This window comes from Vitis vinifera, chromosome 17 (genome assembly GCF_030704535.1).
Source record: "Vitis vinifera cultivar Pinot Noir 40024 chromosome 17, ASM3070453v1".
NCBI lineage: Eukaryota > Viridiplantae > Streptophyta > Magnoliopsida > Vitales > Vitaceae > Vitis > Vitis vinifera.
Genome location: NC_081821.1, coordinates 3,651,532 through 3,670,789, shown reverse-complemented (window position 1 = coordinate 3,670,789; position 19,258 = coordinate 3,651,532). Strand labels below are relative to the sequence as shown.

The 19,258-nt window shown below is 33.4% G+C and overlaps 2 protein-coding genes across 2 annotated transcripts; both read left to right on the top strand.

The window, feature by feature from the left end:
* The first annotated feature begins 2,718 nt into the window (after window positions 1-2,718).
* LOC100259493 (protein SAR DEFICIENT 1) lies at window positions 2,719-5,894 on the top strand. Its single transcript, XM_010665312.3, has 7 exons — window positions 2,719-2,921; window positions 3,084-3,159; window positions 3,277-3,820; window positions 4,587-4,747; window positions 4,837-5,031; window positions 5,110-5,206; window positions 5,338-5,894. The coding sequence occupies exons 1-7, from the start codon at window positions 2,833-2,835 to the stop codon at window positions 5,583-5,585; spliced, it is 1,410 nt and encodes a 469-aa protein (XP_010663614.1). The 5' UTR covers window positions 2,719-2,832; the 3' UTR covers window positions 5,586-5,894.
* A 6,057-nt stretch (window positions 5,895-11,951) lies between these two features.
* LOC104882351 (LEAF RUST 10 DISEASE-RESISTANCE LOCUS RECEPTOR-LIKE PROTEIN KINASE-like 2.7) lies at window positions 11,952-14,696 on the top strand. Its single transcript, XM_059734180.1, has 3 exons — window positions 11,952-12,687; window positions 13,886-14,572; window positions 14,641-14,696. The coding sequence occupies exons 1-3, from the start codon at window positions 11,952-11,954 to the stop codon at window positions 14,694-14,696; spliced, it is 1,479 nt and encodes a 492-aa protein (XP_059590163.1).
* Window positions 14,697-19,258: the final 4,562 nt, after the last annotated feature.

The window sequence follows — 19,258 nt, the reverse complement described above, 5'->3', positions numbered from 1 at the left end:
GAGATTGCTTTTCTTGTCCAATGTAGATAAAAAGGAGAAAAAGGCCCCTATGAGGAAAATGGGGAGCATTATTATGCAAATAAGAGTAGAAGAAAAACACTCCACAAACATGAGTTACACTCTCTGTGATGGAATGGAATGACCAATACATTAAAAGGTAACAAGGGGGCAAAATTACAAAATATGAAAGCACATTACATTGATGAAAGTCTTTTGAAGAGTGCTTTGAAGTTAAACAGAGCATAATTCATAGAGAGGTCATATGGAAAAATGCTCTAGTATGAAATCAGTTTGCTTTTGGGAATAGATTCTTGAGCATGAGAGTATATTCAATGAATTAGAGGAAAAGGCCCATCTTAATCCTAATTATTTGTATATTTATTTCATTTCATTGTACATATATATATATATATATATATATATATATATATATATATATTATAATCATACTTTGGAGTTCTTCTTTCTCTCTCTGTATCTTGTTGGAAGTTCTAATGTTACATTAAAGAAATGGAACCTCCAAGCTAAAACATCTTATCCTCTGAAGCTTATGGGTTTTAATCTACATTGGAATAGGAAAGCAACAAGCCTCTCAATGATGGAAGGGAACAATCCTGGTATGATTGTAAGATTGGTGCGAAATGATACCCTCTTAATAGTTAAAATTAGTGACAAATTTTCATGAAAAGTTGGATGATTTCACTGTTTTTTTACTTTCTTTGTTCATTTTCATTTCTTTCTATCATAAATAACTTAGTCAAGAATTGACTGCTATCAATCTTTTATACCTTCATACTAATTATCTTTAGATAAATCATCCATATTTGTCTGTACTTATACTTAAAACTTCATGGTTCTCATTTATGTGCAATTTAGTTTCATTTCAATGTACTATAATCTAATCTACCTATTTATTTCATAAAAAAAATTATCTCTCATTTTTTTTGTACCTTCAACTATTTAATCATATCTTTAACTCTGTTTCCTTACACTCTAAATAAATTGATTGAGAATTAGTTCATTTAATTTCTTTATACCTTAGGTTTTTTTTGGTACTTTAGTCTTATTAATTTGTATTTTTGTCTCATTTTTTTCTTTCTCATTCCACTTTAACTTGATGCTGTTTATTTATATTTTAATCTCATTGTTTTTACTTTCATCCTATTTTTTCATATATTGCTCTCATTTATCCTTGTACCTTGATCAAAATTTCAATAAATTTGGCTAGTCAATTCCTTTTAATTTGTATATGACTTCCATTTTTTTGTCATACATCTAAGATACAAATTAGTTTGTCAATTTATTTCATATCTTATTCTTATTTTGTTATACCTTGATCTTGTTAATTCATACCTAGCTTCTACTTCTTAATACCTTTGATACAAATTAATTGATTTTATTTTTTTTATACCTTATTCTTATTTTATTGTATATCTTAGTGTCATATTTCTTCAACATTGGTACCTTGGTACATATCTTTATAGCATTTTTTTGGCACCTAGGTGAATATAAAAATAGACGTGTAAATGTTTTTGCATTTTATGTGATTATGAATACTTAACACCAAACTTTTAGATTTTTTTAACTTCATATATTTAAGTATTATTAATAATTCTCCTTTACATATAAATATATGGATAGAGTGAGAAGGGTGAAAAAGGATGGTGAAAAGCATGGAAATCAGTAAACTAAAACCTTATTTGATAATTGTTTTCGAAAATGGTTTTATGATGTTTTATAAAATAAAAGTTTGTTTATGAACCTGAAATGTTTTTAACCTATTTTTAATATTATTGAATAAGTTTTAAAAATAATTTTTAAAGCAAATACTTTATTTTTAATCATTCTATATGTTTGTATAATTATTTTTTAAAATAATTATCATAAAACAAGTGAAAACAATAGAAAATAACTAAAAAAAATATTATCTGAAAATACTCTATTTTATATTCTTAAGGACAAAAAATAGAAAATAATTTCTAATAGCTAAACGTGATTTTTTACATTTTTGTTTTGTCAAATAGGTCCTAAAAGTTAGTTTCTTCTCCATTTCTAATCATCAATTAAATCAAATTGGAAAACAAAACAATTAAAATTAATTAATTTATCAAAATTTTATTTTAATATTAAATTTTAAATATAGATATATTTAAAATAACATATACAAATATAAATAATAAGACCAAGTAGCGTAGTAAAAGACGATTCAACTTTTGCACGTTACAAATCGTGATAAACGAAAATTTTAGTCATGTATCAATATCCCAGAAACAAGGAAATTTCTTGGAAATATGAGGAAAATTTTCGCAAGAGAATATATAAAGAAAGAAGTTTGAAAAGTATACATGTTTACATATTATAAAAAATGAAGTTGGAATCCATATGATCATGACACTTCAGATGAGACAGGATGTTTCCTGCAGGTTTCCTATCATAAAAAGTTTTCCGAACTGCCTTCGAAACTTTTCAACGATTTCCTCTAACTTGCAGAGAAATAATATTCTGTGGCTGCACCTTGCATCTTAGTCATTTGGTCACACGCATGGTAGCTTCATCACCATGGATGGTCATTGACTTTGAGAGTGGCTTATTGTCAAAGTCATCACATCATCTATGGTCATCATGTTGCTCTCCCACCCTGATGCTTCCTCCATCATTCCGAGAAGCCTCTTTTACGTTTATTTTTTATTGACCAACCAATATTGGACCCCGCATACCTTTCACATAAATAGGGAAAGGCTTTGGCCCCTCTTAGCCCTCCTCCACAACTCTCTCTCCCTCGTTATTTATTGCTGTGTTTAGCTGCTTCTATGAAATAGTATTCTTCAGACTATGGCTGCCAAACGATTATTGAATGATTTTGGATCCGACCCGGATCAACCGACTGAGAAACGGACTAGAACTAGACCTTTTTTCACTTCGTATGTGTTACAGATTACTTCAATATGCTTTTTGTTCTTTCGATCTTCTTTTGGTTTTAATGGATATATGTTCAGAATAAAACTTGGGTTTTTGGTATTAAATTGCAGTAATGTCTATTTGAATAAAATCTCTTACTTGGCAATGGTCTTGTCTCATGACAGTGTAATTGGAGAAGTTCTTATGGGGAATTCATTTCAGAACATCTGTACGGCCTTGGAACCAATGCTTAGACGAGTGGTATGTTGATGAAATTAAACCAATACATACTTCATTTATCAACAGAACTCGGTTCGATTCATTTATATAGTTCTTCTTATGAAAGATTTCTGGATTCTTATTTCTTGATGTTTGCAGGTAAACGAAGAGGTGGAGCGTGGAATACGCAGTTCATGCACTTTCACTAGGTCTCCCTCCTTGCGAATTCAAGCCCTGGAAGCATCAAACTTGCAACTGATCTTCACTAAGAGGCTCTCGCTTCCAATATTCACGGGGACCAAGATAGGATACGCCGAAAACAGCCCACTTCAGCTCCATATCGTGGAAACAAGTGGTGATCAAATGGTTCCAACAACTCTACCTTATTCTATCAAAGTAGAGATCGTGGTTCTTGACGGCGACTTCCCCCAAGGGGACTGCAACACCTGGTCCAGCAAAGAATTCGAAGACAATATCGTGAGGGAGAGAACCGGCAAGCGACCACTGCTAGCTGGAGACGTGATTGTCACCATGAGGGATGGATTAGCAATGATTGGAGACATCGAATTCACCGATAATTCTAGCTGGATACGAAGCAGGAAGTTCAGGCTCGGTGCAAGAGTTGTCCCGGGTAGCCGCCATGATGTTAGTATCCGTGAAGCCATTACAGAAGCTTTTGCTGTTAAAGACCACCGTGGAGAATGTAAGTCTCTCTCTTTATCACTTCTTAAAGGGCTTAATTTAGCTGTTCAGCCAAACTTTGATTCTTCAATATTAAAATGACATAAAGATAACTCTTTTAAAAAGAATTTACCTTTTTAAAAGTCTTATTTAAGCTCATTAGATTTAGCATCACATGTGATCAAATTAAGTACTGCATGATGGAGTATATATTATATATGCAGGTTTATTTGTTACTATGAACTGGTCATTGGCTCACCAGTGATTTTTTAACTCTCTACCTTTTTGTTTAATGGGGGTTGGTGATAAATGCTTGATCTTATCGGCTGCAACCAAACCCTAAATGCTTATAGGACCAGCTAATTCCCAATCATTTTAGTGTTATTTTGAAAAAACTAGTACAGAAACTTGGTACTACTAAACAACGTGTGTGGCTCACATAGTGGTCAAATATTGATACGAGACTGATTTGTGGCTTGAAGCTGGTTGCACCATGGTCCCTTGTCTTTGATTAAATAGGCTGTATTTCAATGTAATAGGACCGAGGCCTCTCACATCATTCAGAAAGGCCATTTCCCTTTTATCCTCTCAGCCCAAAGATCTCAAATTCCAGTCAAAAAAGGGCTACTGTTCTGTTCGCTTTTGTTACTTCTTGACAATGCGTCTGAAAAGGATGCATCAATGTATAGGCCCCAGTAATTGAAGTATCCCATGGAGCAATCATCTGGTCTTTTCCTTTATAAGATATCTGCTAATTACTATCTACTTACTTTTTCCCACGTATACAGTATACAAGAAGCACCATCCACCCATGTTAAACGATGAGGTATGGCGCCTTGAGAAGATCGGAAAAGATGGGGCTTTCCACAAGAAGCTGGCCTCCGAGAACATCAACACAGTACAGGACCTTTTGAAGCTGTCCATTGTCGATCCACAAAAACTTAGAACGGTATGTTAATTTCTCTTTTCCCCTTATTTCCTTTCTTGTATGAAATTATTTGTTACAACTCCAGTAATTCTTCAATGATTTTGCCACAGATATTAGGCCCCGGGATGTCAGAGAAAATGTGGGAAGTAGTGATTAAGCATGCCAGGAATTGCGATTTGGGGAAAAACTTGTATATTCTACGCGGATATAATTTCACCGTTACCTTGAATGCCATATGTCAAATTGTGATGATGGATATTAATGGACAGATTTATGCTCGGCAAGAACTATCAAATCTTGACAGGGTATGAACTTAACACATTTTTTTTCTCTGTTCATTTAATCATAATGTTCTTATGTATATATTCATTTGGCATTTGCAGACCTACGTTGAGAAATTTGTTATTCAAGCATATTCAAATTGGAATTCATTAGAAGAGGTCGATGGAAGTTTGAATGAGACTGCCCTACTAACACGAGGTATTTAATTCAAACCTATCCTTTCATTGGAAGAGGAATTTGCCCTTCTTGAATTGGGAAGCTCCAAGAACCTTATATGTGGTACAAGTCTATACTAATAATTAAACATGTCTATGCTTGAAAAACTATAGGTGAGCTGGGTGAGCAGCATCCCAATCTTCAGGAGACCATGGCAAGAGCACCACTGCAGCCACATGGATGCTACCTTACTGATAAAAGTAGTATGGAGGTCGGGAATGCAGATGTAGGAAGCAGCAATTGGCAGATGAATGCTGCATATCAAGGCACACCAGTTGACACTGGCGTCCGTTATTACCTTACAGAGTCCTCATCAGGCTGCAATATAACACCTCCTTCAAGGACTTTTAATGGGAGCTGAAGCAAGATTTTGCAACATTATTTGGTGTATATGAACACGTACGTGTAGTTGAATCCTCTCCATCGCTGCCCCCCGGATGAAATGTTTTGTGGCTTATGGGGGTGCAAGGAGATGAGATTTCATCCAACATAATTCCTAGTTTTTGGCTGGGCACATGCAGTAGTACACTAGTATGGTACTACTATTGTTCCTGAAAAAAGGAAAAGTAGTTGCTAACAGCTCTTGCGTAGGCAGTAAGAAAGAACAATAAATTAAGGAAATCCAATGATATTATGAGTTTTATGAAGAGTTAAGCAACCATTCCACGAACGCCTGAGTCCTATGCATTCGTTCAAAGTTTAGTGGAAGTCAGTGAAGTCCATGGTCAGACACATGACCCTTTTTCCCCCTTTTGGTTACATTTTGGGTATACACAGATTTTCACAAAGAAGATCAGCTGCAGCAGCCTCAAACCCCCCACAATTGGGGTTTTTGAGATCCATCTCCCAAGAAAAGTTAAACATATATAAGTTCTAGGATATTAATTGGTTCTTAAAGTTTTGTGTTTGAAAAAAATACGTACATAAACATTGATTATGATTTTGTTTGGGAAAAAGTTTGGTTTTCTCCGGATTATTAGACTTGATTCTTCGCATTTAGCTAATTGGTTTTTGATAACAGTTTCTAGCCTAAAAATTGGAATCCGAAGGGTTCCCTTGCTTAGATGTATCAATTATAGCTAAGGAAAAAAAAGCTAGCTTTTGTTTATTTAAAATTATAAATATTTGCACTTCATTGTCATTGAGTGAATATATCTTTTGTAACAATCCAATAGTTTTTTCTTTTTTTAAGAAATACAAAGTTGATGAACTTCTTTGATTTTTATAGTCAATTAAATTTTCCTTAAATAATAAATTTCATAATTTTAAAATATTAAAGATCTAATATTAATTCAAGTACTTAAAAATAATTAAAAATAAAAAATAATAATTAATTAATTTAAAAAATATTTTAAGCACATCCAACGCACTTAAGAGAAGTGCAAAGATTTTAAGGGCATGATTGTTGTTATTCTTGCATGTTTTTGTCACTTTATAACAATAAAAAATATAAAAAAAATTGAATAGTAAACTAAAAAATAAGGCTAAATTAGAGAGAAAATTCACAATTTCTTTCGTCGTTCCCTTTTCTTTTCTTCTTCTTCCTTAAGAATTTTATTGAGAGGAATGATGTGGAAAATGGGTATGAAAATAAAAAGTAGGGATTACTTTTCATCTCTGGTTAAAGGAAATATTAGAGGTCAAAATATTGTTCTATATTTTTATATTATTCCACTTCTTCACCTCTTGTGGTGGGAAAGTGTTGTTAAAAACTGGGGTGTTGGATGTAAAAAAAAATTGGGTACTTCCAATCATTTTCCCTTGCCTTTTGGACTGTTTAGCTACTTTGAAAATGAAGGAAAATGTTTAACCGATGTAGAAACAACTTTTAACGTTTAAATACATGTTCCTAATTGTAAAGATAAGACCCTTGTTTATCTCGGGTTATGAGCTATTTGGGAGCTTAGAAAGTGAAAAAAAAAATTATATTATAAGTTTTAATTCATATATAATTATTTGAAATCATATGAGAATGAATTTTTATGATGTTGATTAAGGGGAATTTAACTATGTCTTTTCAACCCATATGGATGAACTCCTGAGTTATTGCAACATTAAAAGACCCAAATCAAAGCTCAATCATCTTTAATGCAATAGGTTTGTGTTGGGTTGAGGAAGATAACTTCATGAAAAAGAAGATGGCTCTCATGAAGGAAGAATACCTTGTTATTCTAATTGGTTTGGATTCTTTCAATTTATGGGATTTTTGAAAAAATGTTAAGACCCCAAATTATTTCCAGAAAATAGTGGACTCGATGATGAGTCTAATCAATAATTTTCCTTTCATTTGGACGATGTTAGCGCCTACAAGAAAATTTTGAAGTTTTTAAGTCTACTTAAATCTTCTTTTGTCAGGAGAGGATCTAGACTTTGTACAGTCATCATAAGTAAATTTTGATTGTTGAGAATTTTTGGACATGATTTTACTAAATTTTTGTTAAAATAGATATTTCCTACATATGCTATATATTATTTGTTTATTTTGATTAATAACATGAGATATATATTAAATTTTTATTCAAACAAATGCATTGATTTATATCAAGTTTGTAAAAATAAATATTGCTTTGTCTTATTTAATTCTTGACATATGTTTTGTAACCGATGAAAGTGCACACTTTTGTATAATTTAAATAAATTGTTCGACTTTTGCACATTGGATGGACATGATAACACATGTATCTTTGAAGTGTTTAATGCAATTTTATTTTGAAACTCCCTACCACTTCCATAACAAATAGGAAGCCATAAGGTGAGGTCAATATTTTTAGAATCGGATCGGTCAATGAATCGAAAAAGTTACCAATTTGCGGTTCACTTGTCAGACCAACGGTAGGTGACATCATAAATATATAATTTATAAATTATTTAAATTTAAAATAGTTATAAAAATAAAACTAAAATTATGTATATATTATTTAAAAATTAAAATTTTATTTGAAAATCAGAAAATTAGTTTCAAATTAGAAATTTAAATTAAAATCATAATTTTAATTTAAAATATAAAAATTTAATATTTATTTTTAAATAAAAAACTTATTTTAAAATAAAAAATTTATTTAAAATTATAATGTTTTTAATTTTACCATTAAATCATATTTCATACAATCCATGTAAATCCATATAAAAGACATTTTTTACTTCATCAATTTGAACTCCCAATCTCCCACCCTTGCATAACACTGTTGCTATGAAGACTAATAAATAAACAAAAAATTTATAAAAATTGAATATTAAAAATAATATCATAATATAAAAAAAACACATTAAAATTATTAAATATAAAACATAAAAAATAAATTTGAAAATATCAACCTTCCAACTATTGGGCAAAGTCGGAAGCCGCACACAATCGGGTTTTTTGGAGGGGCGCTTTGACCGCTGATGGGGTTTGGGGATCGTATAGTGCGAGGGAAAAAGAGGGGAGGGGGGTTGCAACGGGTTTTGAGCCGAGGCGGTTGGGCGGGCGAGCAGGCAGTGTAACAGCCAAGGAGGTCGCCGATGGGAGCTAGCATGGGTATCGCTACACGTTGGGGGGCGACAACTTCTTTACTTTTGGTTCAGATGTAGAAGGAGGATGAAAGTGTTTTTATATCCTCCAAAACGATATCGTTTTGATACTGTAAAATAATAATAATAATAATAAATAAATAAATAAATAAATAAATAAATAAAATGATCAAATCGTTGGGTTCTGATGGAATCGATCGCTTTGTTTGGTTCACCGATTGGACCGTTGGTTCAATCGATTTGATTCCGGTTTAAGATATTTTCGAGTCAATTGATTAGACTGGACCGAAACCATGTCCAATCCAATTTTTAAAACCATGGGTGAGGTTATTGACTCTGATGTTTGGCTAGATGGTAAAACCCTAAGTGGTAGAAAACATTTTACGATACTTCTAAATGGGATGATAAGAAGATGAATTCCTAAAATATTGCAATCCAATATTTCTAAAAACTACGCTGATGTAGGACTAGATGAATATCATAGGTGGTAAGTCTCATAAAAGTTGAATGAAATTAACCTAAAAAATTATTCTTTCAACGTTGAAGCTTTTCGTAAAAGACTCTAATTGTCGTTGAACTTTTCAAAGTCTCGTTGGAGAGGTAGTTTCATGTCTATTTCCAAAAGATGTTTTTTTGATATAAAGAAAATTCTGGAAAATTAAATTCTGGCAATTATAAGATGATAAAAAGGGTGTAAAAGAGATAAGGGCATGGAGGAGATGTACATTGACTTGGCCTCTTAAGCCCAAAACCAGCGCAAAAACCATGGGCTCACACAGTAAGGTCATTATACCAAGAGAAGACACAGGTTGACGTTTAGAATATGAATTATTATGAATATTAATCTTTGAAAAAATCTGTTCATATTTATGCATATGAGGGCACAAGGTTTTGGGGATTAATATATTAAGCCATGAGGAATCTTAAAAGCTAAGGGCTGTGAATGGCTATTAATTAATTAAACTTTGTTAACTAGTGGAGATTATTGATTAAAAAAATTCTTGGACTGTCCTTTCTACTTTCAACCACCATGGAAATTATAATATTTAAGTAGAAAAGCAAATAGAGATTAGAGAAAGATTGAACAAAGAAGCCTTCAAAAATTAAAGGAACGTGGAAGCCACACGTCTCTATATTATATTGCTACTTGTCAAGTTGGGAAGCTTGTGAGTCAATTTCGTATTGACTGAGCAATTCGAGGAAACTCCCAAGAAATTTAACTATATATGGATGGATATGTATTGAAAGATCGAAGATGGAGACTACTACGATATTATTATTTTTTCACCTCTGAATTTTAACACTAGTTAGGTAACTCAAGATCATTTCTTTGAGGGAAAAAAATATCTTTTAAAGATTAAATTTGCAGATGGTCTATACCCAAAATCATTAACAAATATTCTATTGATATAACTAATAATATTGTTGAATTATATGAAGACGAGGTTTTTATATTCAAATATTTTTGTTTACTGGAATATGAAAATGCATATTTAAAAGGTGGATTTGTTGTCCCAACTATCGATTAGATGGTCTTCTTGGGTTAATCGAGGTTAGGGTTGGACTTTATGTCCTTAACACAAATTTCACTTCACTTAGGTGTTTATAGTATAGATGATTGTTTATCATAATATAACGATTATTTATTTATTTATTTATTGTGATGATAGCACTTTAAATCACAATAAACAAAAAATCATTTGGTGATTTATACTTTCTTAAATACAAAGAAAATTTAGTATAAAAAAGAAAATAATAAACTTGAAGTTAATAAAAACTTGAAAGTTTAAACGATTAAAAAATAATAAGAGTGGAGAGAATGAATGAATGAGACTGTAAATCCCAAAAGGACAAGGGAACCCTTATTTATAGAATTTATTGGTGACTAATAGAAGAAATGTGTTTTTAAGATACTAGATACATTCATTAAAAGAAAAAAAAAATGTATATGTTAGTAGCATTAAGGACATGTTTGATGGGGAGTGGGAATGGAAATCCCTTTCCTCTTTTCATCTATTTCCATGTTTGGATAATTCAAGTGAGGATAGGAATGAAATCAATAATGATAGCAAGAAAATAAAATTCCACTTATAAGTGTGATTTTAATTTATCTCTTTGTAGAAGGTATTTTGATTCCTTAGTATAACTTATTTTTAATTTTTTTTTCAAAAATTAAAAAAATTAGAAACCTTTTTTGATAAATTATTTTTTTTAGATTTTATAAAAATAAATAAATTATAAATTCCATTTGTATAATATAAACTAACTTTAATTCAAGGCTTATTAAAAATAAAAATAGTTTTTAATAAAATATGAATATTAATATTATAATAAAATCATAATCATATTTTTATAAATATTGATATTAATATCTTATTAAAGCATAATTGATTTATTTTTAATAAATAAATAATAATAATATAAATTTAATAAATGCTAATACTATTTTATATTAAATGAATTTTAAAACAAACAAAATTTAATTTTTTAACTTATAAATAAGTCAAAATTTTTATTACATGCATAACTTTAATACTCAACTAAAGATATGATATTCTAATTTTTTTTATTTAATCTCTAAATTTTTTTATTTAATCTATAATTAATTAATCAATTTTTGAATTTTAAATTATTCTTAGAAATGAGAAGATTTATTAAAGAATTTAAAATATTAATTATATCTATTAATTTTTATATTCATTATATATATCTTTGAATTTTAAATTATTTTAAAAAATTATTAAACCTTTTTGAAAAATTGTTTTTCAAGAACAACAATCAATAGTGGTATAAAATTTTAAAACAAATACGTTTTTAAATCACATGTAAAAGAGTATTTTTTTTTAAATATGTATAAAAGTTTTTTTAAAAATAAAAATAAAAATTTTAACATTGAAATAAAAATAAATAATAATTCTCATCTTACATTCCTAAATATATCCAAGAATTGAAATCGTCAAATTTATTCTTATTAAAATAGAAATGAAAATAGAAGTTAAATATTCATCTCCATGTACCATTTTCACCGTGGTGAATTAATATATATATATATATATCAAAAGATTCCTTTCTCACATGCGGTCCAAGGTCATTACTGATTCCTAGTATTAATATATAAGCACTAATGCTTCATAACAACAAAGGGAAACCAAATCTATGATATTAAGCCAGTAGTGCTCCCACAAATTAATTCATTTCTTTCATGAACTTCACCGCCATGTCACACCCCACCTTCTTCCTCCTGGTTCTCTCCATCTTCCCCACCGCCTCCGGCACCGCTGCAAACTTATCGTCACCATGTCCGACATATGACTGTGGTAACGGTGTACAGATAAGGTACCCTTTCTGGCGCCTAGACAACACCACCTCTACCCAATTTTGTGGGTACCGTGACTTCGGTCTCACTTGCTCCGACTCCGGTGAGCCCATACTGAGTCTACCCAGTGATTCATACTACGTCAAAAATATCAGTTATGAAGAATATACCCTCACCCTGGTGGATATTGACATTTTGGACCAATCGTGCCCCAGGGCGCGTCACAACCTTACTATCAATGCCACGCTTCCGTTGTATTACTCTTCTTTGGATTTGAACCTTACCTTTTATTTTAATTGCACTTCCACCTCTTCCGTTTTACAACATATACAGTGCTTAGCATCCTATGCGATGAAGTCTTATGTTTTTATAGTGGGGGAGGAGACGGACAACTTCGATTGGTTGGCAAATTGCGAGGAGAAGGTGGTGGCGACGGTGATGGAGGAGGAGATCAGTATTGCGAACTTGAGTGGTGAGTTTGGTGGGGCCATGAAGAAGGGCTTTATACTTGATTGGCGAAGTGTTAGAGATTGTGGTGAATGTGAGGCACATGATGGGCTGTGTGGGTACAATAATGCTCAAGGGGAGGGCTTGTGCTTTTGCAAGGATGGCTCCATAAGCAGGGATAACTGTAAAGGTATGTTCTTCTTTACCTTCTATTAATTAAAATTTAAAGATAGCGACGATGTGATTTTGTAGCCGTTGGTTTTGAGGACTCGTGGCTGGTTCAATCGCATGGTCCGGTGGGCGCATGTAATGGGCTATTTTGTAGTTGACCCTTTTTGCTTCATATGGTTTTGGGAGGCCAGTGATTGGGTGAAATCAACATGGGTTCGGCCCATTAGATGTGTTGACCCAACTATGAGAATAGACACTATGCCGCGTCTGGTTGTTTGCTATCTCATAAATCCTTTTAGGTTTTGAACCTTGCTTTTCCTTATACCTATCTTCACGCCATTAAATTTGAGTCAACAGTCCATTCCATAAGCATTAGTGAGAGGAAAAAAATATGTTTTATATTCTGTCATTTTCCATACTCTATTATCTTGATCATAATTTTATATTTGATCTCATTTTTTTTTATCTTCAATAACATTCTTTATATTCTTTATGATAACATTTGAGTCTAACCAATAGTTTAAACATGTTCAAATAAAATTGGACCCCGTACTCAATATGGTCCGATGTCAAAGACTGAACCATAGCTAGAAGATTTTGAAACAAGATATTGGTATTGGAATAGCATTTAAGAATAGTGGAGGGAGGAGGAAGATATTCTTTGTTAGTATCCAACGGAGGAAGATATTCTTTGTTAGTATCCAACATCCGTTCCTGTTTCTGCCTTTTGACTTCAAACGTTTACCTGCCGTAAAGACTTCTATAAAATTGAATTATAAAAAACGTATGGGAATGAATTTAAGAGCTTTCCCTGCAAATTCTAATAAGAGGAAATATTAATTTTAGAATTCAGTCAATCCCTAAACATCATTCTCAATCATTTTGCTTTATACACAGAAAGACTTATGAGGCGTTTACCAAGTCAATCCATAACGTCTAGTGGGGATTGAATCGGACCAGTCATTATGCTGTGTACGCATTTTTCCATTTACTGTATATATCCCTCTCATCACTCTACTCATATCTCTGCTCACTTCCCCTCCATTAATTCACTTCCCATGAGCTATATCTCCTCAAGATGCATCCCAAGTTCTTCCCATCTACCCACTTCATCTCAATCCTCATCTTCCTCCTCTCCCATCACTTCCCAATATCGATCCGGTGTGAAGATTCTCCATATGTGAAATGCAATTTTCCGGTCCAATGTAATGATGAAGTGGGCAAAATTGAGTACCCTTTCTGGGTAGATGGGGACCAACCTGATTACTGTGGTCATCCGGCGTTCAAGCTTGACTGCATGGGATTTAAGGCCACCATAGAGATAATGAACCGAAAATATGATGTCATTAACATCAATTATGAGGCTCAAATCCTGACGATTGCCAGAGTCAATGAATTCTTCATTAAAGATATATTGTGTCCTGAACAGAATGCAACCATGGATTCCACCCTCTTCAAATACACTTCCAACACCCAGAACGCCACCCTGTTCTACAATTGTCCCCCAGGGTTTGAACATCCCGCGACTTGGAAATTTATCTGTTTGAAATTCGGTGCTCTAGACTGTGCTTTTTTTGTGTTAAATACGTCCCTGGCCACTGAACTCGTAAGCATATGCGGGGCTGGTGTGGTCGTTCCGGTCCTTGCAACTGCTGCTCAGGGCTTTATGAATCATTCATTAGCTTTTGTTCAAGTTCTGAAGGAAGGGTTTGAGGTGCAATGGACAGTAGAAGAGGGACAATGTCGAGGTTGTGCTGAGTCTGGAGGTAGATGTGGATATAATTTGAGTTTTAGCCAACCCAGTTGTTATTGTCCTGACAAACCTTATTCAACAAGCTGTCCAACTCTAAAGGCGCCGCCACCGATTGCACCAGCTCCAACTGCTTTGAATTCGCCAAAGTCAAGTACGCATCCCTTTTCTTCTCAAGATATATTTCTATCTCCATTCTTTCTGCACTGCTTCTTTTATTAGATCAAAACATCTGCAGCGATGAGCTGATTCAAAGTTATTTGGATACCCAGCAATGATTTTCCAAGTCAAATATTCAATTTCAATAATTTTAGGAAGATTTTAAAATATTATATTGTTTTTCAAATGTATTTACTACATTTATAAAAAGAAAAAAAAAACCCTTTATATGTATTTCATTAGAACAGGTCTAGGGATTGGGATGGCTCGAGGGTTCTTATTGCTATTATAGGTACCATAAGATTGTAATCCCCATCTGACGGCTAAGGCACATCCATACTCCATTTCTCATCTTAAAATAAGTATTGCTTCATTATTCATTTTAAATTAAATAAAGTGAAAACAATGAATCAAAATTAGAAGAGTAAATTTTTCATCTACGTCATATTTCTAAGAGCTCAAACCATCTGATTGAATAAATCCTCTTATATTTATTGTGGGTTGAGGGCACCTTCTCCTATCCTTCAAACTCCAATTCTTTATTCTTTAGAAAGAAATCATTGATCAATAATAGAACAAGATCCATTTTGTATTATTTCGAAGAAATTCCTTGGTTTGAGTCATAAAATCAGTGTCACTATATCATTATTAAACTGATTGCAATCTTTTTATGTTCATGAGGATCTCATCAAAATGCCTTTTCTCAATTTTTACATTTTTTAATTTTATATTAAGCTTTTAAATTTTTACATATTAAATTATATATCTATATACATCATCATAATAATAATATAATTGGGATAGAGAAGGAGTGGGGAATAGGTCCCCACCTCCAATTGGGCTTCGTCTCCCATCCCAATTACTAGTCTCGATCCATTGTTTGTGAGTACTAATTTTTGATTGGAGGGTCACGATTCATGATTACGTGTAGTAGGTGTATGATTTAATGATAAACTATTTTCTAGTTGACTTTTTTGTCTCATCAGGTTGATCCAGTGAAATCAACAATGAATGGGGTTATGTTTGACTGTTAACAATTACATGTCTCCGCAATCCTTTGATATTCTAACCATGCTTATCCATCCTTCAAATTATTAAAAGAGAGGTTGTGTTTGGGATCACTCCAAATATTATAATTACAATAATATAATTATTTTATTTATTATTTATAAAGTCATAATCAAGGTTTATTAAAAAATACCATAATTAATGTCCTATACATTTTGATTTATATTTTAAAATATAATAATATAAATTAAAAAGAAAATGATTGCATGCTTTTTATTTATTTATTTTTTATTATTGGTAAAGTTTGAGTTGAGCTCAAAACTGGTCAAAACATAATAAGACATGGGAATTTTATCATCTACTGTACGATGTTGTAAGTTTTAATATTTGATGGTGACGCCTAACAAATGGATTTAAATAAACTTAAATTAAGGATTGTTTGGTAAAACAATTAATTCTAAGAATTCAAGAGTGACTATATGTAACTTGCACTGAACCACTAAGTTGTTGTTCTCTGTTCACACACATGGCTGTAAGGCTTAAAAGTAGTGCTTGTGAAATGAGGGGTAAGGTGTCTTTTCGTGTGGGGATAGGTTTCCAATTTTGTGGTTCTATGAAAAGCTACTTTAACAGAAGTTAAGTTTGGGCCAAGGCATCCACGTTTTTTCATACAGCAAGTAGTATGAAAGTGCCGTGAGTTTTGTGCGCTGTTGTGATTCATGATTTTTCCGCAGAATTAGGCGTTTACCAAGTCAATGAATCAATTATTCAAGTCCAGTGACCGATGAAGGAATGAAGTCATCCTGTTGTTTATATTTCCATTCTGATTTCCACTCCTAACTCTCCTTCAATCCACTCCCATGCGCTTAGCTTCTCAGGATGTATCTTATCAATTTCTTTCCATCTCCACTTATCATCTCAGTCGTCGTCGTCATCTTCCTCCTCTCTCTTAGCTTCCCAGAATCTGCATGCTCAGAAGATATATCGTATTCAAACTGCAAGTCTTCATTTGAGTGTGGCAGATTGCGACATATCAGTTACCCTTTCTGGGGAAATGGCCAACCTTATTACTGTGGACATCCCAAGTTCGAACTCCATTGCGAGAGAGGTAAACCCACCATAGAGATCAAGTCCAGAAATATCTTGTCCTCCACATGCATCATGAGACTCCAATCCTAAAAATTGCCGGATTGTATGACTGGTTGAATGAGAGTATTGTTTGCCCTGAATCCAATACAACAATGGATTGCGCTCTCTTCAGATATACTTTCAACAATCAAAACGCCACTTTGTTGTACGATTGTGACCCTGAGTTTCTACCTCCTCAAACTAGTGAACTTTTGTGTATGAAAAATGGAAAGCCAGAGTATGCTTCTTTTGTCACAGATACAAATCTGGCTAATCGACTTGCAAGCAGATGTGAGTTTAGTGTAGTTGTTCCAGTTCTTGCGACTGCTGCTCAAGGCCTTGCCGATCATTCTTTATATACAAACGATGTTTTGGGTCAAGGGTTTGAGGTTGAATGAATTGTAGACGGAACACATTGCAGAGCCTGTATTGTGTCTGGCGGTATTTGTAGATATAACTGGACTTCGCATAAGTTCTTTTGTGCTTGTGGTGAGTCCGGTGACCAAGCTTACCCAATCAGTTGTCCAAATCCACCGGAGCCTCCACCTGCTGCACCATCTCTAACTGCTTCAAATTTTGCTGAATCAAGTATGTGCCCCTCTTCATCTCATGATTTCTCATGACTTCTACTTGAATAATTCTTTGACTGTTGCCTGATTCATGTGCTTTTGGTGGGAAGATTCTTGTTTTGGTGTTTTTATTTTTCTATTGAGGTAGGACAAATGGAGTATTCCTAATCATCTATTCCATTATTTTATCCAATTAAAATTAAATTCAAGAACCCCCATCTCAACTAACTACTTTATGTAGATTACATCCATTATGATTTCCCACCACTTCATTTCTTCGGGGAACCATCTTCCACCCTTATGCCACAATACTAAATCCATCCTCATTTGCTCATACTGGTTGCAATCGTGGTAACATTTTCTTAGATTTAGTTAGATGATTAGGGTGATCTAATTTGATTATTCTTTTTAGTTAGTGTGCTTTTATTTAGATGAGTTTCTACTTCTAGTAATAAGAAATTAACTCTTAACATAATAAACACAAATAGAAGTCTATAAATCTTATACTACAATATAAAGCTTATAGTCATATTTGAAGTTCTTTTGGGCATCAAAGGTACAATGAAAATTTCACCCTGTTTCCAACTTTGGACATTCTATCACTCTTCTTTTTCTCCCTCTTTCCTTTCTTGTCGAGAAACAATCAGCCCATGGATGCACACTCTATAAATTAGAGGAAAAAAAGCTCATCCAAGCTCGTATTTTCCATATATGTGTCACCATTGAAGGTTTTGATTAAATGCTAGAATCCAGATTGTAAAGTTTCAATTTGTTGTTGTTGTTCTGCTTATGGTTCCCATCAAAGGCGATTCTATGATAACTCACTTCTAATTCATTTGGGTGCATTAATTTTAATTCTAGCATCTTCCTCACCAAACCACTTCCATCACCCTCTCCAGATGCATCTCATCTTCTCAGTTTTCATCTTCTTCCTCTCCCATCGCTTCCCAAAATCCGTGTCCACCGACGATGTTCAATTCTCAAACTGCAACCCTTCGTTCCAATGCGGTGGACTGGGCAAAATCGAGTACCCTTTTCTGGCTAGATGGCCACCAGCCCCGTCACGGTGGGCGTCCGGGGATCAGCCTGCATTGCCGGAATGGCGAGGCCACCATTGGGATCAGTACCGCGTCATCGACATCGATTACAACGCCCAAGTCCCAAAGATTGGTACAATCAATAATGGGTCGAAAGGGGCTTGTCCTCATCCCAACGCAACCATTGACCCATCTCTCATGAGCTACACTTCAAAGGTTGAGAACGACACCTTCTTATTCGATTGTTGGCAGTATGAAGATCATCCCGGATCTTACGGGTTCACCTGTGAGATGGATGACCTTCAACGCCCATCCTACTTTGTTGTAAACACATCTCTGGCAAATGAGCTTGGAAGCAAATGTGGGGAGAGAGTTGTCATCCCTGTTTTGGGAACTGCTGCTCAAACCCTTCTGAATCATTCATTAGGTGTGGATGGACTTTTAAGAGAAGGGTTTGAGGTTGAATGGGAAGTAGAGGAGGAAGAAGAATGCGGAGAATGCGTTGAATCTGGAGGTGGATGTGGATAGGATTGGAACTTGAACATACCTTTTTGTTATTGCCGGGACAAACCTTACTCAACAAGCTGTCCAGATCAAGATTCAAGCATGTATCCTCCTTCTCCCCATGATTTCTATGTCAATTTCTTCCTTCTTAGTGCGTTGGAATGTGATTGGGTAGTCAGAATTTGGGGACGACTGGTTCAAGTTCAGATATTTGAGTTGATTATAGGTATAAACTTAAAGAATCCTTTGTTCATAGCATTTGAAATTTAGACCAGGTTTTGGTTTTATGCATTTTATCCTCTTGGTTAAAATTTTATAAAGTTAAGCCTCCATTTTATTTTATTTTTCTCTATTTTTTCATGGTCTTTTTTAAGAAATAAACAAATCTTTGGTTGTTTTCCTTTTTCCTTTCTACTTACCCTTTTTGGAATTTGG

Coding starts and splice junctions, on each gene's coding strand:
- LOC100259493 (XM_010665312.3), top strand. CDS start 2,833: ATGGCTGCCAAACGATTATTGAATGATTTTGGATCCGACCCGGATCAA. Junction 2,922..3,083: donor ACTAGACCTTTTTTCACTTC/GTATGTGTTACA, acceptor GTCTCATGACAG/TGTAATTGGAGAAGTTCTTA. Junction 5,207..5,337: donor GACTGCCCTACTAACACGAG/GTATTTAATTCA, acceptor GAAAAACTATAG/GTGAGCTGGGTGAGCAGCAT.
- LOC104882351 (XM_059734180.1), top strand. CDS start 11,952: ATGTCACACCCCACCTTCTTCCTCCTGGTTCTCTCCATCTTCCCCACC. Junction 12,688..13,885: donor AAGCAGGGATAACTGTAAAG/GTATGTTCTTCT, acceptor GTAATGATGAAG/TGGGCAAAATTGAGTACCCT. Junction 14,573..14,640: donor TTTGAATTCGCCAAAGTCAA/GTACGCATCCCT, acceptor TTCTTTTATTAG/ATCAAAACATCTGCAGCGAT.